The sequence below is a fragment of the Cydia splendana genome, chromosome 3, assembly GCF_910591565.1.
Source record: "Cydia splendana chromosome 3, ilCydSple1.2, whole genome shotgun sequence".
In the NCBI taxonomy this organism is placed as follows: Eukaryota; Metazoa; Arthropoda; class Insecta; order Lepidoptera; family Tortricidae; genus Cydia; species Cydia splendana.
Window position 1 is genome coordinate 24,528,095 of NC_085962.1, and position 16,174 is coordinate 24,544,268.

The 16,174-nt window shown below is 36.8% G+C and overlaps 2 protein-coding genes and 1 long non-coding RNA gene across 4 annotated transcripts in view; 1 reads left to right on the forward strand and 2 right to left on the reverse strand.

The window, feature by feature from the left end:
- Window positions 1-6,688, reverse strand: part of LOC134806620 (uncharacterized) — a 42,681-nt gene extending 35,993 nt beyond the window's left edge. Inside the window, exons 1-6 of the mRNA XM_063779945.1 lie at window positions 6,469-6,688; window positions 6,322-6,354; window positions 6,128-6,193; window positions 5,528-5,925; window positions 1,761-1,895; window positions 1,163-1,289 (exon numbers count right to left, since the gene is read on the reverse strand). Of these exons, the coding sequence (XP_063636015.1) occupies window positions 1,163-1,289; window positions 1,761-1,895; window positions 5,528-5,925; window positions 6,128-6,193; window positions 6,322-6,354; window positions 6,469-6,546 (837 nt within the window). The 5' untranslated portion in view covers window positions 6,547-6,688. The remainder of the gene's footprint in view (window positions 1-1,162; window positions 1,290-1,760; window positions 1,896-5,527; window positions 5,926-6,127; window positions 6,194-6,321; window positions 6,355-6,468) is intronic.
- The window catches only part of LOC134789394 (uncharacterized), a 485,188-nt gene that overhangs the window by 126,022 nt on the left and 342,992 nt on the right, over window positions 1-16,174 (reverse strand). The window lies entirely within an intron of this gene.
- Window positions 11,559-14,162, forward strand: LOC134806621 (nuclear pore complex protein Nup50). 2 transcript variants are annotated; one of them, XM_063779948.1, is made up of 3 exons: window positions 11,559-11,937; window positions 12,611-12,824; window positions 13,068-14,162. In XM_063779948.1, exons 1-3 carry the CDS (start codon window positions 11,770-11,772, stop codon window positions 14,114-14,116), a joined length of 1,431 nt encoding a protein of 476 aa, XP_063636018.1. In that variant the 5' UTR covers window positions 11,559-11,769; the 3' UTR covers window positions 14,117-14,162. The 2 variants fall into 2 exon arrangements, with proteins under 2 accessions (XP_063636018.1, XP_063636017.1); XM_063779947.1 differs by having other exon boundaries at window positions 11,565-11,937; window positions 12,611-14,162.

A 16,174-nucleotide genomic window follows, 5' to 3' on the forward strand; every position in this document is an offset into this window, starting at 1 on the left:
CTTGTCTTGTCCTAAAAAATCACAATAACCTAGAATCGGTTATTTAACTTAAACATGACTGCGAGCGCCATCTACTCCATGACGCTGGCAACTATTAGCCGGTTCGCATGTTCGCGACAAAAGCGGAATAGTATGGTCAACACTATGTTGTATGCGGCACGATCCTCTGAACCGATTAAGAAATATAAAGCGAGCATAACTTATGTTGGCAAGTTGTCTGATGCAATTTACAAAATTTTGAAGTCTAACGACATTCCTGTGGCCTTTAAGACAAATAATACTTTGCACTCGAAGCTTTGCAATGGCAAAGATAAGATCGAGAATGGGAAAAAGTCTGGAGTTTATAAGCTTACTTGTGACGATTGCAATAAAGTGTATGTGGGGCAAACGGGCCGTAGTTTCACTACTAGGTATAAAGAGCATGTTGCGTCATATAGACATAACCATCCAGAGAAGTCCAATTTTGCAAAGCACTTATTAGATACAGGTCACACTTTATCTGAGAATCATTCTTTTGATATTTTACATGTTTGCGAAAAGGGATTGCGTTTGGGTGTTCTGGAACAACTGGAAATAATTAGGTACAACAATAGGGGCATGATTCTTAACGAACAATTGAATGTTGCGTCATCGCCGTTATTACGAATTTTTCCATCTCACTCACACTTGCACGGTAGGGGGAGTGGTCAAGGTATAAATATGGCCGACCATTCTAGACAGGTCATTCCGTTGCCGGGCGTCAGACCGTCAACAACTCCTGAGGATGCCTCGTAGAGAGGCGAAACACGTGTCGAGGTTTATTCTTTTGGTGGTGGTTTGTTATATTTTTTTGCGTATTTATTTTTGCGGTGGGAGGGTGGGAATATTAATTGCATGTAAAAATACGCAAGTAAGTATAACGGGTTAGCACTGATTGACTAGCACGTTATCTTTTCGCGGATTAGCAAAGTAATATTTTGGTTTTAATTAGTATGGATTTCCGCAAAGTAACGCCTGATTCTATTCACTATTATGACGAGATTCCAACTTCGCCACCCTTAGGAGTTAGGACGAATCCAGACTTGACTCGTACATACTTTACGACCTCTTCCTCCTTCGCTAGGTTTAATTAAACGTACATCGTACATACAACATACAGCATTTCAGAATAGGATATACTCACAGGCAACATGTCGTAGTTTCCGTATAAGAAGTCATTTCTGTTGGTGCTTGTCGTGGACCTTTTCCGACGCTCACTTCTCTTCTTCTCAAGTATCTCCTTCTGGGCTGGGGTTACCAAACCAATTAATCTGAAAAATAACAGAGACCGAGTTGATACAGCCTGGTTTTAGACAGGAAGAAGCTACGTAAGTATGTAACGTAACGCCATCTACAATCGGTGCGGGTTGACAGTGGCAGCGTTTTGTTTTGTCCTCTACCGTCCATAGTTTTGTTAACAAAAATAGAAAGTCTTTGAAAACGAAGGAGCATAGCAGTGGTTAATATAGTTGGACCAAAAAAAGTCTGCAGCGGATTTGATAGCCCACGCAGTGCAAGTTTCATGTATACGTCATAATTTCATAGAAGTTTGACGTTTAAAATAACACTTTCACTGCGTGGGCTATCAAATCCGCTGCAGACTATTCTTGGTCTGACTCTAGACATCAAATTGCATAAAAATATTTTCTATAATGTTACAGCCACGAGGAAAATGGGTACTAAGTATGAATGGAGCAGCAGTCGTCGCCCTTCCTCGAGACATATCTCTGTTAATGTATAACCTCAAGAACAGCTCCTGCGAGACGGGCTCGCCTCGCTGCGGCAGCGGCGGCGGCGACGGCGACGGCGACGGCGGCGACCCCGACCCCGACCAGGGCGCTTCCTGCCAGCCAACAACCGACTGCGAGTTGCTGCCGCTACTAAACAGAATAATTGCCACATTGAAATTGAAATTATTATATTAGACAACAATCAATAAATAATAAATAAATAAATATTATAGGTATAAAAATAAAATGTGCCTACTTAATTTGCTCCAAGCTCAAATGCCCTATGTTAATAATGTTAATATATATGTCGATTTAAAGTATTTTAAAGTGGACCATCACTACTAGGATGTAGATGTTGAACCATTTATATGAAATTATGATATAGTACTGTTAAAGCACAATTACCCGGTGGGGAGCAGAATAGGCACTTATTGTACATAGAAAACATCCATAACTCGTAAGCGTCAGGACCCCTGGACCACTTGAGATATTTGATGTTTAGATAATATCAAAATACACTACTTTTTTGCTACTATTTGGTACCTAACTTCAAATAATTAGTACCTCGATTGACAGCGAAAACCCGAAGAACTAAAGTGGCCATACATTCTGACGTCAGGATGTCTGGACCATTTTTTTTACATGGTTTGAGACAACACAACTACATGACATGCTAGTAAATATTTACTACCTTTTTAGTACCTCAACATATATTTTTTTCCATCCTTTTTGGTATTCCAGAAAAAAAGTATGTTCAAAAAAGAAATTTTATATTAGGTTTTTTTTGCTATGTATAGCTTTTGTTTTTGGGGTAAGTATACATAATATACTTATGATTGTGGCTATAAAATCATACACTTAAAGAATCATTTTATTAACTAGAATTGAAAGTAAGTACCATCGCCCACACTGGTAACTGTACATCGGTGGACCTTATGTCTTTGTAATAAGGTTCAACAATATACAGTTAAGTGTTGTTGTTTGTAGATGATTTAATAATAAAAACCACATTTCTTGGCGTGATTTTAACGCGGTTTACATACTTATACTTGTCACTTGATATTTATAAGATTAATAGTCCTTTTATTTGTAGGTTTTTTTATTTTTTCGGTAGTTTTAGTTTAGTATTTTTAGTTATTAGTTTAATTAATTTTTGTTCGTCATTATTATTTAGTTTATATTTATATTTAAGTATAGTCCGTGGCGTTCACGACAAAAAAGTGCGATTTACGGCAATTGATGATGATGGAATTTCCTTTTGCAGAGTTGCTCCTTTTGACTAACAGATTGATTTAGGAAGGGGAGCCAACCAAATTTTTCATGCAAAATTTTGACTTAAGGGAGTGCCCCGAGAAATTTGTAAAAAAATAAGTTATGCTATGTGCTCAAGTTTCGTATCATTTTCGGGTAAATCAAGGATGCTAAATTCATTTCTGATATTTAATTTATACGGTTTCATAAAAATAATAAAAATAAAAATTTGCCATTTTATTTTTTTCCGAATAAATGCCTAATTTTTTCTAATTTTTATATATACACATAAAATAAAAATTGCATGAAAAAGCTCTACTATTTCTCGTTATAAAAAGTATACACATGGCATATTAATTTATAAAAATGTAGAGAAAAAAAAATGAAATGCAGACTTACTTTGGACTACCAGCTCACTGAATAGTATACAAAGATGAGTTACAGCTATAACAATTACGGCGTTTCATAATGATGAGATACCCTTTAGCATAGTGAGTCCTTAGAACCCTTCGATCATTTTAGAAACGGGAGCCACCTTGATTTTTGGTGCGGTGTGGATGATTTGTCCCATACAATCATAAATTTATGAAAGCATCTGTTTAGGTTTCTGCATTAAGTTTGAAGTCATTATCGAGTTAATCAAAAGAAATAAAAGGGAAATAGACTAATAATTACATTATTTCGTATTTTAAAGATTTTACTACCTATATATTTGTAAACACTCTTTAACATTGCTTATGCTCGTCATTGCCAAATATTTATTTTTTTGTTCACATTAATGTAACATAAATATGCCATATGTATAACGAGGAATAGTAATTCCTCGTTATAAAAAAATAGCCTTACTGGGCTTTTTCATGAAATTTTTATTTTTGTGTGCATATAAAAATATTCTTATTTTACAGGCTTTTATTTTTCAGGTTTATTCGAAAAAAATAAAAATACCAAATTTTTATTTGTATTTTTTTTTTAAATTATTTATACAGGATATAGCCATTGGAGAAACCCTGAAATCCCACGTAGGGTTACTTCTAAGAAATGCTCTAACGGTAATATTTTTTAAATTAGATCAAAAGATAAAAAGATAAATTATCAAACAAAAGGTATTTCCAATAATCGACAACAAAAAGAAACATACATCTTTGGCAGTGTTTTGACAATTTTTTTGAAAATGTGCGGCATTGGGCAATGGGCGGCATGACATTTGTCAAAAGTCAGAATCTTATTAATGTCATAAATAAAAAAGATAATCAAAATGGTCGAAGAAGATTTCATACTATTTATTACCTCAGGATCTACTAACACATACAGGTTGCTCCAAAGTAAAAAAAACATAATTTGTTAATTTCTTCGTAACCGCTACACCGATTATTATGATACTTTGTATACTGGTTCTAAATACCCTAATGCATATGTACATTTCGGCTTTGTCCAATGGCTAGGGACACCCTGTATGAAACCGTATAAATTAAATATCAGAAACGAATTTAGCATCCTTGTGTTACACGAAAATGACACCAAACTTGACCACATAGTAAAACTATTTTTTAATTATTAATTTTGGGGGGCACCCCCCTTTAAGTCAAAATTTTGCATCAAAAATTCGATTGGCTCCCCTTCCCAAATCAGTCTGTGAGTTAAAAGGAGCAACTCTGCAAAAGGAAATTCCATCATCATCATTTGCCGTATAATTAAGTGAACACCAGGGACTATAAAATTATGAGTATTATAAGATTTCTTTTTTTAAGTGTATCTTTTTTCTGGGTCGCCAAAAAAATAAAAATAAAATATATGTTGAGGTACTAAAAAGGTAGTAAATATTTACTAACATGTCATGTAGTTGTGTTGTCACAAACCATGTAAAAAAAATGGTCCAGACATCCTGACGTCAGAATGTATGGCCACTTTAGTTCTTCGGGTTTTCGCTGTCAATCGAGGTACTAATTATTTGAAGTTAGGTACCAAATAGTAGCAAAAAGGTAGTGTATTTTGATATTATCTAAACATCAAATATCTCAAGTGGTCCAGGGGTCCTGACGCTTACCATAACTCAGAAACATATATTTGTGATGAGCACAAAATATAATGCCCTTACCAGGATTTGTATCCCGAATAAAATGTTTTGTTGGGAAGACTGTCATAGGGCAAGAACTTTTGTATTCGTATATGTACTTGGACAGATACAGTCAGAAAGGAAGAGCTTCGCTCCTAATGCGCTACTAACCTCCTGTAAGTTGAGTATGTACGTGTACAAATTTCAAAAGTTTGATGTGACAAAAGAGCTTGTAGACAGTCATACCTGACCGTCTTCCCCACATTAACCTTACCTTCACAAGTTACAGTCAGCAACAGAAGTTGCTAAGCGGGCGAGGTGTTCAAAATTACCTTGACATTCTCTAATTCTCTTAATAATAAAGTCGCATCATAATCATTTTGAACACCTCGCCCGCATAGCAACTTCTGCTGCTGACTGTACAAGAATAGTATGCTCATTTATTTCAGAATAAGATGAGGTAAGTAATACTTACATAAATGCCTCCTTGACTTTATTTAGTGCATTAGCAAAGTTATTCCTACTGTCATGCACTTTAGGTATCTGCTGAAAATTTCTCAAATATTTCTCTTTTTCTTCTACATCACTATGATTTGAGTTCCCTTTCTCGTTTGTGGATTTGATTTCAGTCTCAGAATCTGATATGTTTTCTTTCACATCATTATAGTTTTCTGACTTAATATGAATCTCATTAAGTACTGAAGGTTTGAGTAAAGACACAGTCCTATTTCTGCTGCGATACTGAAGCTGGTGGTCCCTTAGTTGCTGGGCTACATAGCGATTATCATTCTCAATATTTGTCTGCTTGTTACGAGCTTTCAAACGCTGCTGATAAAGTTCTAATTCTCTCCTTAATCTGTCTACCACTAGTTTCTGAAATAGATTAAAGCTTACATTTAGAATAAAATAGTAAAAAGCTGATTAGGCACTTTAAACACTGTCCAAGTGACAACAACTAATGATATTACACTGTAAAAAGTTAACTCATTATAAAAAGGCCCAGGGGCAACTCTCATTACTTATAGTATGATCAAAGACACACATACAGTATACAGTTTATTATAAAATAACTTACTTGAGCTTGACCAATGGCAATAATTTCATTTTCAGCTTCTTTGACTTTTGATTTCAGATGTAAATTCTGAAACAAATATCACATGGATTTTATTAAATTAGGTAATTACACAAATAGTTACTTTTACGGAATTAAAAAGTAATCATGATTTCGACATGTTACCGCACGTAGTAAACAATGTTTTGAGAACTTACATTTTCATCTTCCCGAAGACGCGTGGCCCAAACCTGTAAGAATTACAATTACATGCTTAATGTGACTACTTTTGCTATTCAGTATAAGTAAAGAATAATATACATTTAAGTTTGCAACAAGTGATAACAATCGACGACTTGGCTTACCTGATGTACGCGTATCGCATTTTTCAAGTCAGATTGAGTTTTGCGAATATCTTCCTTTATCTCATTAGACACTTCCATAGCAGTTTTCGTCGTTTCTATAATTTAAATTATCGTCACTTTTATTTTTCAACAACTTATCACTAGCGCGGGTTTAATATGTGCTACATAATAAATATTTTCAACATTTTATTTTTAGACAAAAAACGGTTTTCATAAGAAATGATGTAGGTAAATAACTTTAAAAGTAATCATAACTCACTGTAATCAACTGCAGGTAATTTTGTTTTGACTTCCTCTCACTTAATACAAAATCATTTAAGTAAAAGAAAGGCCTGAAAATAATATAAATGCCTCGACTTCGACTACCTATTATTTTCCTCGGTATTATCCCCCTCCTTCCTCACTTCACTTTACCTACTCTCTCTCAACTCGAATTTACCAATTACCATGAATTTACCACAGCCCATAAAAATCTTCAACACAGTTTTGATTGAAATAGGCAGTTTACATTCTCGTGCGAGCCACGAGACGAGCCGCGAGCCAAGCCACGAGACGCGAGTGTACGCGGCGGGCTCGTGGCTCGTCTCGCGCTCGCCTGGCTCGCGTGGGGGAGCGGTTTCTTGGGCACGAGTCAAAGGGGCTCGCGATGGCCTCGCGCGAGACGCGCGCTTGCGATTACACTCTCGTTCGGCTTGTAATTCGGTTACAAACCTTGTACCGTGCCGTCATTGTTTAAAATCGATTAGCTCGACGAGCTTACGAGATACGAGATGAGCCACGAGCCGAGCCACGAGCCGAGCCACGAGCCGAGCCACGAGCCGAGCCACGAGGCGAGAGTGTAATCATTAGCTCGAAGTGCTTACGCGCTCGAGGCGAGCCACGAGCCTCGAATGTAAACTGCCTAAAAGATAACGCCAACAAAATTGTGAAACTACGTATAGGCCGAGTATAGGCCTATCTTTCATTAGTCTTAATTGTGAAAGAGGTGGATAATTCAGTGGCCTATTTTATAAAGCTACAAGTTACAATTTACAAGCGGAAGTCTCTTTCTAACCCTATGTGTTAGAACGAGACTTCCGCTTGTAAATTGTAACTTGTAGCTTTATAAAATAGGCCACAGGTCGACGATGCCGTTTTCTCATTGCAGCTCATGATCAAGAGATCAGTATAAAAAAGCGGCAAATTTAAAAAGTGTCGTCCCGAACCGTCCCCAATCCGCATTGGGCTAGCGTGGGGACTATAGCCCAAGCCCTCTCGCGCATGAGAGGAGGCCTGTGCCCAGCTGCAGTGGAACGTATATAGGCAGAAATTATTATTTTATTATTATTAGGCCCGAACCGTAATCATCCCATAGAAAATTGGTACAATAGGCTACATTCCCACTAGTCAAATCAGCTTCTTTTTTAGAACTGTCAAAACGATTTATTAGTATGGAATTTATATGAAAACAAATATAGTGACGTCACGGTAAACTCGCCTACTTTTTATATTTCAATCCGATTTATTAAATACAAATTGTATTTAAAAATAGCTGCTATCTATGTTTTTCTAATAATTATCTGGTGCTTTATTTCGTGCACGGTTTGAAATAATTTATTTTAACTACAGGAAACATCCCTATTGACAAAGTTGTTTGATTAGCTGGTCGCAGACGTTCGGTTTCCTGATCAGAGAATCCCAATTGGGAATACAGATTCGGAATTTTGCAAGCATAGCGCACACATTCTATTATTTACATTCGCGTGCGAGCCACGAGCCTAGCCGCGAGCCGAGCCACAAGACGCGAGTGTAAACGGTGGGCTCGTGGCTCGTATTGCGCTCGCCGGGCTCGCGTGTAGGAGGGGTCTTTGGGCACGAGTCAAAGTGAGTCAAAGGGGCCCGCGATGGGCTCGCGCGGGACGCGCGCTAGATGTTTACATTCACGTTCGGCTGTTAATTGTCATTCGCTTACAAACCTTATACCGTGCCGTTTTGGTTTCAGATCCCACATATGGTCGACCTTCACCAATCTGTCTGACGGATTAAACTATGAAAATATGAAAGAAAATATGTTCCAGAACATAAATGAATATGTACAACATAAATCATCTAGGTTGCCTATCTTTTTCCGGTCACTATTATGTGGTTGCCGTGTTTAAAGAGGTGATTTTATATCGATAATTGCACTCATCTATCTGACGCTTGAATTATACATCAAAATGATGGTAATTTTATTGCAAATACAATGGTATAGGGTTGCCTGCGAAAATCCGGTCACAAATAAGGGTTGCCAGGCTTTTAATTAAAATAAGAAGGGAAGACTTTTAGCGATAGCTCATAAACGGCTTAACTGATCAAGTTTGTTTTAATTTTATTTGATTGAGTTTTCTAAGCACTATTTTCATGATTTTTTTTCATATATTTTTGGACAGATAGTTCAAAAGTTAGAAGGAAAACCTTTTTTTTTTCAAAGCGATTATTTCCGAAAATATTCACTTTATCAAAAAATGTTTTCTAAAAAACCGCATTTATTTCAAAAGACCTATCCAACGACATGTCACATTATAGGGTTGAAGCGAAAAAAATGGTCACATAAATTTTTCTTTTTTTTTCGTTTGATACCTATGTTGTAAGATGTCATTTGATACGCGTTTTAGGAAATAATCGCCTCGAAAGAAACAAAATGTACGTGAGGATTTTTTTTTCGTGGCAATCCTATGGTGTGGGATGTTGTTGGAAAGGCCTTTCAAAATAAATAGGGGTTTTAGAAGAACATTTTTTGATAAAGTGAATATTTTCGGAAATAATCGCTTTGAAAGAAACAAAATGTTTGTGACAATTTTTTTATCGTTCCAACCTTATAGTGTGGGGTATCGTTGGATAGGCCTTTCAAAATAAATAGGGGTCTTCAAACAAATTTTTTTGATAAAGTGAATATTTTAGGAAATAATCGCCTCGAAAGAAACAAAATGTATGTGAGGATTTTTTTTTCGTGTCAACCCTATGGTGTGGGATGTTGTTGGAAAGGTCTTTCAAAATGAATAGGAGGTTTAGAAGAACATTTTTTGATAAAGTGAATATTTTCGGAAATAATCGCTTTGAAAGAAACAAAATGTGTGTGACAATTTTTTTATCGTTTTAAACCTCATAATGTGGGGTGTCGTTAGATAGGTGGTCCTTTCAAAATAAATAGGGGTCTATAAACAACATTTCTTGATAAAGTGAATAATTTCGGAAATAATCGTTTAGAAAAAAAAAGGTTTTTCCTTCTAATTTTTGAACCATCTGTCCAAAAAATATGAAAAAAATAATGAAAATAGTGCTTAAAAAACTCAAAAGTCTTCTCTTCTTATTTTAATTAAATAATTATGTATAAATAATTATGTGATTCAATTTACAGTTAATGGGATGGGTTTGGTCCTGATAATATAATGGGTTGATTTCTGCTTGGCTGGAGTGAGACTCTTCTATTTTGGTTTTTGCACTTATGCCGGTGAAACTGTTTTAATATTTTTGATCACTTTTAAGGCAGTTTACTGAATCACTAACTGACGCATAGTTGTTTGTTACGGCGCGCTGCATTTGTACTGTACTGTTTATACTGTTTTTATTGGTGTTGAATTCTGGCAATATTTTGGTGGTAACTACTGGGACGAGGGATTCCCACCTTTTACCAGTGGTAACTGCTGGGAATGGAAGTTCCCAGTGGTTGCCACCGGGCCGGGTTGGTGGTGGCTGGTGGGAGTTTTTTTTCCAGTAGTTACCAGTGGTAAAAGGTGGGAGGAAGGTTCCCAGTAGTTACCACTGGTAGGAGCTTGGTGGTAACTAGTGGGAATAACCCATGAGGAAATGGATATTCCGATGTATGTAGGTACTTCTTTTGTTATGTTATTTTTGACATTTAGATTTTATTCTAGAAATTCTAGACTAGTATTTTTTATACATTTTTTCATGTTTGACGATCCTTTTGTGAAATTCTTAGTGTTAAATTTGATCTGTAAAATAATATTAATATTAACATCAATAAATTGCTCTGATAATTAGATTAAGATTAATTACTATTCATAAGAGCTTGTTGCTAGGCCTACATGAATAAAGTATATTTTGAATTTGAATTTGAATTTGAAATTTGAATTTAAAAGCCTGGCAACCCTTATTTGTGACCGGATTTTCGCAGGCAACCCTATGCCATTGTATTTGCAATAAAATTACCATCATTTTGATGTATAATTCAAACGTCAGACAGATGAGTGCAATTATCGATATAAAATCACCTCTTTAAACACGGCAACCACATAATAGTGACCGGAAAAAGATAGGCAACCTAGATGATTTATGTTGTACAAGTTGTATTAAAACTTATTTCGTTCGTCAGACAAATCGGTAAAATTTGCCGAAAAAATTTTTTTTCAAAAATTTATTAAAAATATTCTTGACCATATTTCTTTAGGCAACCCTATTTATTTATGTTCTGGAACATATTTTCTTTCATAGTTTCATAGTTTCATCCGTCAGACAGATTGGTGAAGGTCGACCATATATGTGGGATCTCCTACTATTTGTGTTTCAAATCGATTAGCTCGACAAGCTTACAAGCTGTGGCCGAGACACGAGACGTGCCACGAGTTGGAGGCGAGTGTAATCAAAATCATTAGCTCGACGAGGTTACGAGCTCGAGGCGAGACACGAGACGAGCCGCGAGCCGAGACACAAGACGAGCCGCGAGCCGAGCCACGAGCCGCGAATGTAAACGGCCATTGGGAATTTTCCTAGGGTGAGAGAATGCATTCCTATATTTTCCTCCAAATCTTATAATCTTTCACTAGCGGCTGTTTGTTATTAATATGTATAATGTAATTAATTATATTTATCAAATACTTGTAGTCAATGTTCAGTTAGGCGCAGAAAAGGGTGAAGGTGAAGCCCAACAGCGCTAAATATCTTTCGTTGGCCTCGTGTGTACGCAGCTTAAGTGGTTCGCGAATGACTTGGCGCGCTGCGCTAGCTACTTCCGACTGTGCTACCGTCTTCCGATGCAAATTGACATTATCTTGACAGTTGTTTGACACTTTTGACACACACTCACTATACTATACTAGAATACTAGACTAGTTTCAGTGTCACTCATGCCTCATGCTGTTCCAATGCAGTAAAAGGATCCAGGAAAACCTCTAAAACCTAATTCTAAGTGTGCCACAAATTTGCTGCTACTTGCTAGTTGTTCATGTTATTTCCTGTAGCGTTGCGTGGTTAGTGATTAAGTCGTATTCAAGTTACCCATCGGGTATTTTGTACAGCGCGTTTATATTGTATGGTAGAACGATGTCAGCAAAGCGTGCGGCCACCACAGAGCTAAATCATGATAATTGGGACCAAGATGATCCTGACGAACATGAAGAAATGGGCACGTTCAAACCTGCTTCTAAAGAAGCTATTGAAAAACGTGTGATCAGGACGGCTAAGAGACGAAATCAAAATACTTCTGAAGGGGTAAGTACATTTACATTGAGTGAAATATTAACGTTTTATCGTCATTTAACGGGCATTTCTTCGGTAAACGTGTTACTTAGGAAATAGAACAATTGGTATAATCTCTTTGTTGCCAAACTTCCCTTTTGTAAATGATTACATGACATTCACATCACAATAAGCTTAGGTACATTATCACTACACCTTATAAAACAAAGTCTCCCGCCGCGTCTGTCTGTTTGTATGTTTGTTTGTGATAAACTCAAAAACTACTGAACGGATTTTCATGCGGTTTTCACCTATCAATAGAGTGATTCTTGAGGAAATGAAATGAAATGCGTTTATTTTGCTTAAGATTATGTACAGAAAGGGAAGGTTTAGGTGTATAATTTGTTAACCTGTGCGAAGCCAGGGTGGGACACTAGTAAATTATATGTCTTTATAGTACACCATAAAACAGATTTGTTTTAACAGATAACATAAGTACTATGTATATTAATATCTACCACTCAGGATCATTGTCCTAAAATGTTTCCACAAATAATTTAGTAATTTTTTGGTACTGTTTGTCTTCATTGTAGTATCTATACCATATAATATAGATATACCATTGATTGGATCTTGTGATGTAATGACTGTTTGTTGTATAATAAAGAATATATAGATATTCAATTTAAATTTTATTGTGTTCCAGGTAAAACAAGGTGTCTTTAGTGGTTTTGGAGGCTTCAGCAAAGCACAACCATCATCATTTGACTTTTTGGCCAACTTGACCAACGGCAGCAAACCTGTGAATGGAGCAACATTGAGTAAAACTGACACCGCTGTTTCATCCAGCGGCTCAAACAGCCTAGCAACTAGCAGTCCCAGCGGGAGCCTGTTCAACCTCCCAGTGTCGTCATCTTCGAGTAAAACTCTTTTCAATCCCACTTCACAGTCATCATCATTGTTCGGGGGCTCAGTGCCTACTTCATCATCCAGTTTGTTTACTGCTTCAAAGGCAGATTCAACTGTAGGAAATTTCTCTTTTAAATCACAATCCACTAAATTGAGTGACACAACTAAAATTGAATCTACTTCTGTAGTATCATCCACCATGTTTGGCATACCACCCAACAATACAGAAGCTAAAAAGTCTTTATTTTCAACAGCACCCATATCATCACCATTCAAGGCTCAGACAGTGTCTAGCCCAAATACAATTACACTAAACTCCAGCATTACATCAAAAATGGAGAACAAAAGTACAGAAGATAAATCAGAAGAAGGTGACAAAAAAATTAGATACTACACAAAACTCAAAGGATTGAACGAATCAGTATCTGATTGGATTAAACAGCATGTAGAGAAAACACCTTTGTGTATATTGTCGCCAATATTTAAAGACTATGAGAAACATCTAAAAGAAATACAAGCAGAATATCAGGGTCCTGATTCTAATGATGCAACAAAGAAACATTCCGAGAGCAACACAATTATAGGAGACTCTAAAGCAGAACAAACTACTATGAGATCTTCACCATTTACTGGCTCTAGTTCTCTATTTTCAAATTCAAATCTGAAGACCAACTCAACATCCCCATTTTCGACAAAAAGCAGTCCTAATTCATTTGGTGAAAAGGGAATTAATAGTGTTAGTAGTGCTTCAAGCCCCCCAAAAACACAAGGATTTACTTTTGGCATTAACAGCTCTCCTCAGAGCTCAACTTTAATGCCAAACTCTACTGCCTCAAGTCCATTTTCATTTGGGGTTGGGAAGCCATTTAGCATCAGTAACTTCAATGCACCTAAACCTAAGGAAGAAGAACAGAAAAATGAGGATGCAGATGATGAACCACCTAAAGTGGAATACACACCTGTTGTAGAAAAAGACAGTGTCTATGAGAAGAAATGTAAAATATTTGTAAAAAAAGATGGCAACTTTGCTGACAGGGGTGTTGGTACACTTTATATTAAAAAGATTGAAGAAAGTGGAAAGTATCAGTTGCTGGTTCGTGCTAACACTAATTTGGGCAATGTTATGCTAAATCTAATCTTAGCTTCGGCTATACCTACTCAGAGGATGGGCAAGAATAATGTCATGATGGTATGCATACCGACACCTGACGCCAAACCACCTCCAACTTCAATACTTATAAGAGTCAAAACTTCAGAAGAAGCTGATGAACTGTTGGAAACTCTGAATAAATACAAGATGTAAACCATTGTGAACAGTTATAGTTTCAACACATTAAACTCCCCACTCCTTTCTTTGCATACTAATTAATAGTACTTCCTAATATAAGTAGGTCTATTTGTTGAAGATAGAAGTTTAAAACTCTAAATCATATGGGTAACTTTTGCTCAACAACAACGCTTCTAACATGTCGGTTGCGAATGTTGCGATACATTGTCTCATGATATATTGCAAACATCTGTAAATTGCTGGTTCAGTAGGAGCAACGAATTCAATCGATCGATCGAATGCCGCAATTTATTGCAATTATTGCAACGCATGCGATTATCGGCGACGTTTGGAGAGGCCATTAAGAGCCCATCAACGTGCACACTAGCGCCACTGCTAAATAATCGTGATTATTTAAATTTAACGAAAGATATTGAAAAAAGGGGGCCGCTACGTACTGTATTTTGTATTTAAGTACCTTATGAATATATCAGACTAGTTTTTATGTTGCTGGATTCGTTAGGGCATTTTCACTTCATTGAACACCTTTAACGGCCGGTTAGCAATCGTTACAAAACTGACGGTCAATGTCAAATCCCATACATTTTGTCAGGAATGTAACAGTTAGACGTTACTGAAACACGACATAAGTTGCGCTTTAAAGTACAAGCAGGCGTGGCTCACTCCGCGATTTCGTCGCTTTGCTACAGGTAGCTAAAAATACATCCGTTCCGCCCCAATTTTAGGGAAGGCTTTCCCTTATAAGCCGCGCGTGGCGCTGTCGCCACCTAGTGGCCATATCTGTGCTGATCGTAACAGACGCATTTTGTTAGAGAGTGAGTCTTCTGTACCTAGTACTACTATTTATTCTGTGGTACAAGTTAAATGAAAATGCCCGTTAATCTATGCGTCCAAAGTTAAAATGGCCGTTTTTGTTTTGAGTTCCTAGATCGGCGAAACCAGCAACATAAAAACTAGTTTGATGTATTCAAAAGGTACTTAAATACACAATACAGTACGTAGCGGCTCCCTTTTTACAATATCTTTCGTTAAATTTAAATAATCACGATTATTTAGCAGTGGCGCTAGTGTGCACGTTGATGGGCTCTTAACAAAAGGATGTATTTCCGAAGGCCGGGATGAGTTTTCCGTTTCACTTCACGAATTATCAGAACATTGTTAACAAAACTTGAAATGTATAAAAATACTCATAGAGGTTGAACATTGCGGAAAAAACAGGAAGTATGTATTGCTAATTAGTTAGTTGGAGTGAGATGGGTTCTCGTGGATTTTAACTACTTATTTGGTATGGTAAATATAATGTTATAATTGTACTAAGTATTTCAAATGTAATTGAATGAACATCAACAAAAGGTTGTTTTTTTTCTAATATTTTACTTAAGTACCTAAGCGGTTTCTATCATTAACATTTCCACTAATTTCCAGTTTGCAAAAACTGCTAAAAGTAATGCCGTTATAGTACATCCAAGGGACATATATAATAATATACCCAACCTAATCCTTTCCACGTATATTCCACTCCACGACTAGGTATAAATCTTTTATTGATTTCTTTCGCTTATTCCACCTATCCCTACTGCGATATCTCCGACTGGGGATAAGTGGAATATTTTTCCCTCTATTTCCACTGGTAGAGGTACATGGAATTGAGTCTATCTATCTACTATCTATCCCTCCCTAAGGGCCTACCGCGAAACACGAAAACCGAAATTTCGTTATTTGCCTCTCTATCGTTCGTATATGCAAGAGTGATAGACAGATAACACGAGTTTCGCGGTACGGCCTGTTTTAAATGGCCGCCATGTACCTACCTACTTTTCCGAAGTTAGGTACTTTGAACTTTTCCGTTTATATTTATACTATAGGTACATATTACCTATTGTCTTCCGGCCCCCCTAGGTAGTAGTTTGTTTTTTGAAGTGAAAACTTCTTTAGCGGCGCTGAGCACTTTTTGAGGTGGGGAAAAAATGTAACGCGTAACGCGTAAGGCGTCTCCTCTCTTTCTACCGCACGGCGAAAATGTATGCCTGAGCCTGCTGTTTCATGTAGGCGGCGCAGGGTGCTTGGGTGACT

Bases quoted from the DNA above. Each gene is read 5' to 3' on its own strand.
- LOC134806621 (XM_063779947.1), top strand. From the start codon at position 11,770: ATGTCAGCAAAGCGTGCGGCCACCACAGAGCTAAATCATGATAATTGG. The intron at 11,938-12,610 runs GTAAGTACATTT...ATTGTGTTCCAG, and splicing joins ATCAAAATACTTCTGAAGGG to GTAAAACAAGGTGTCTTTAG.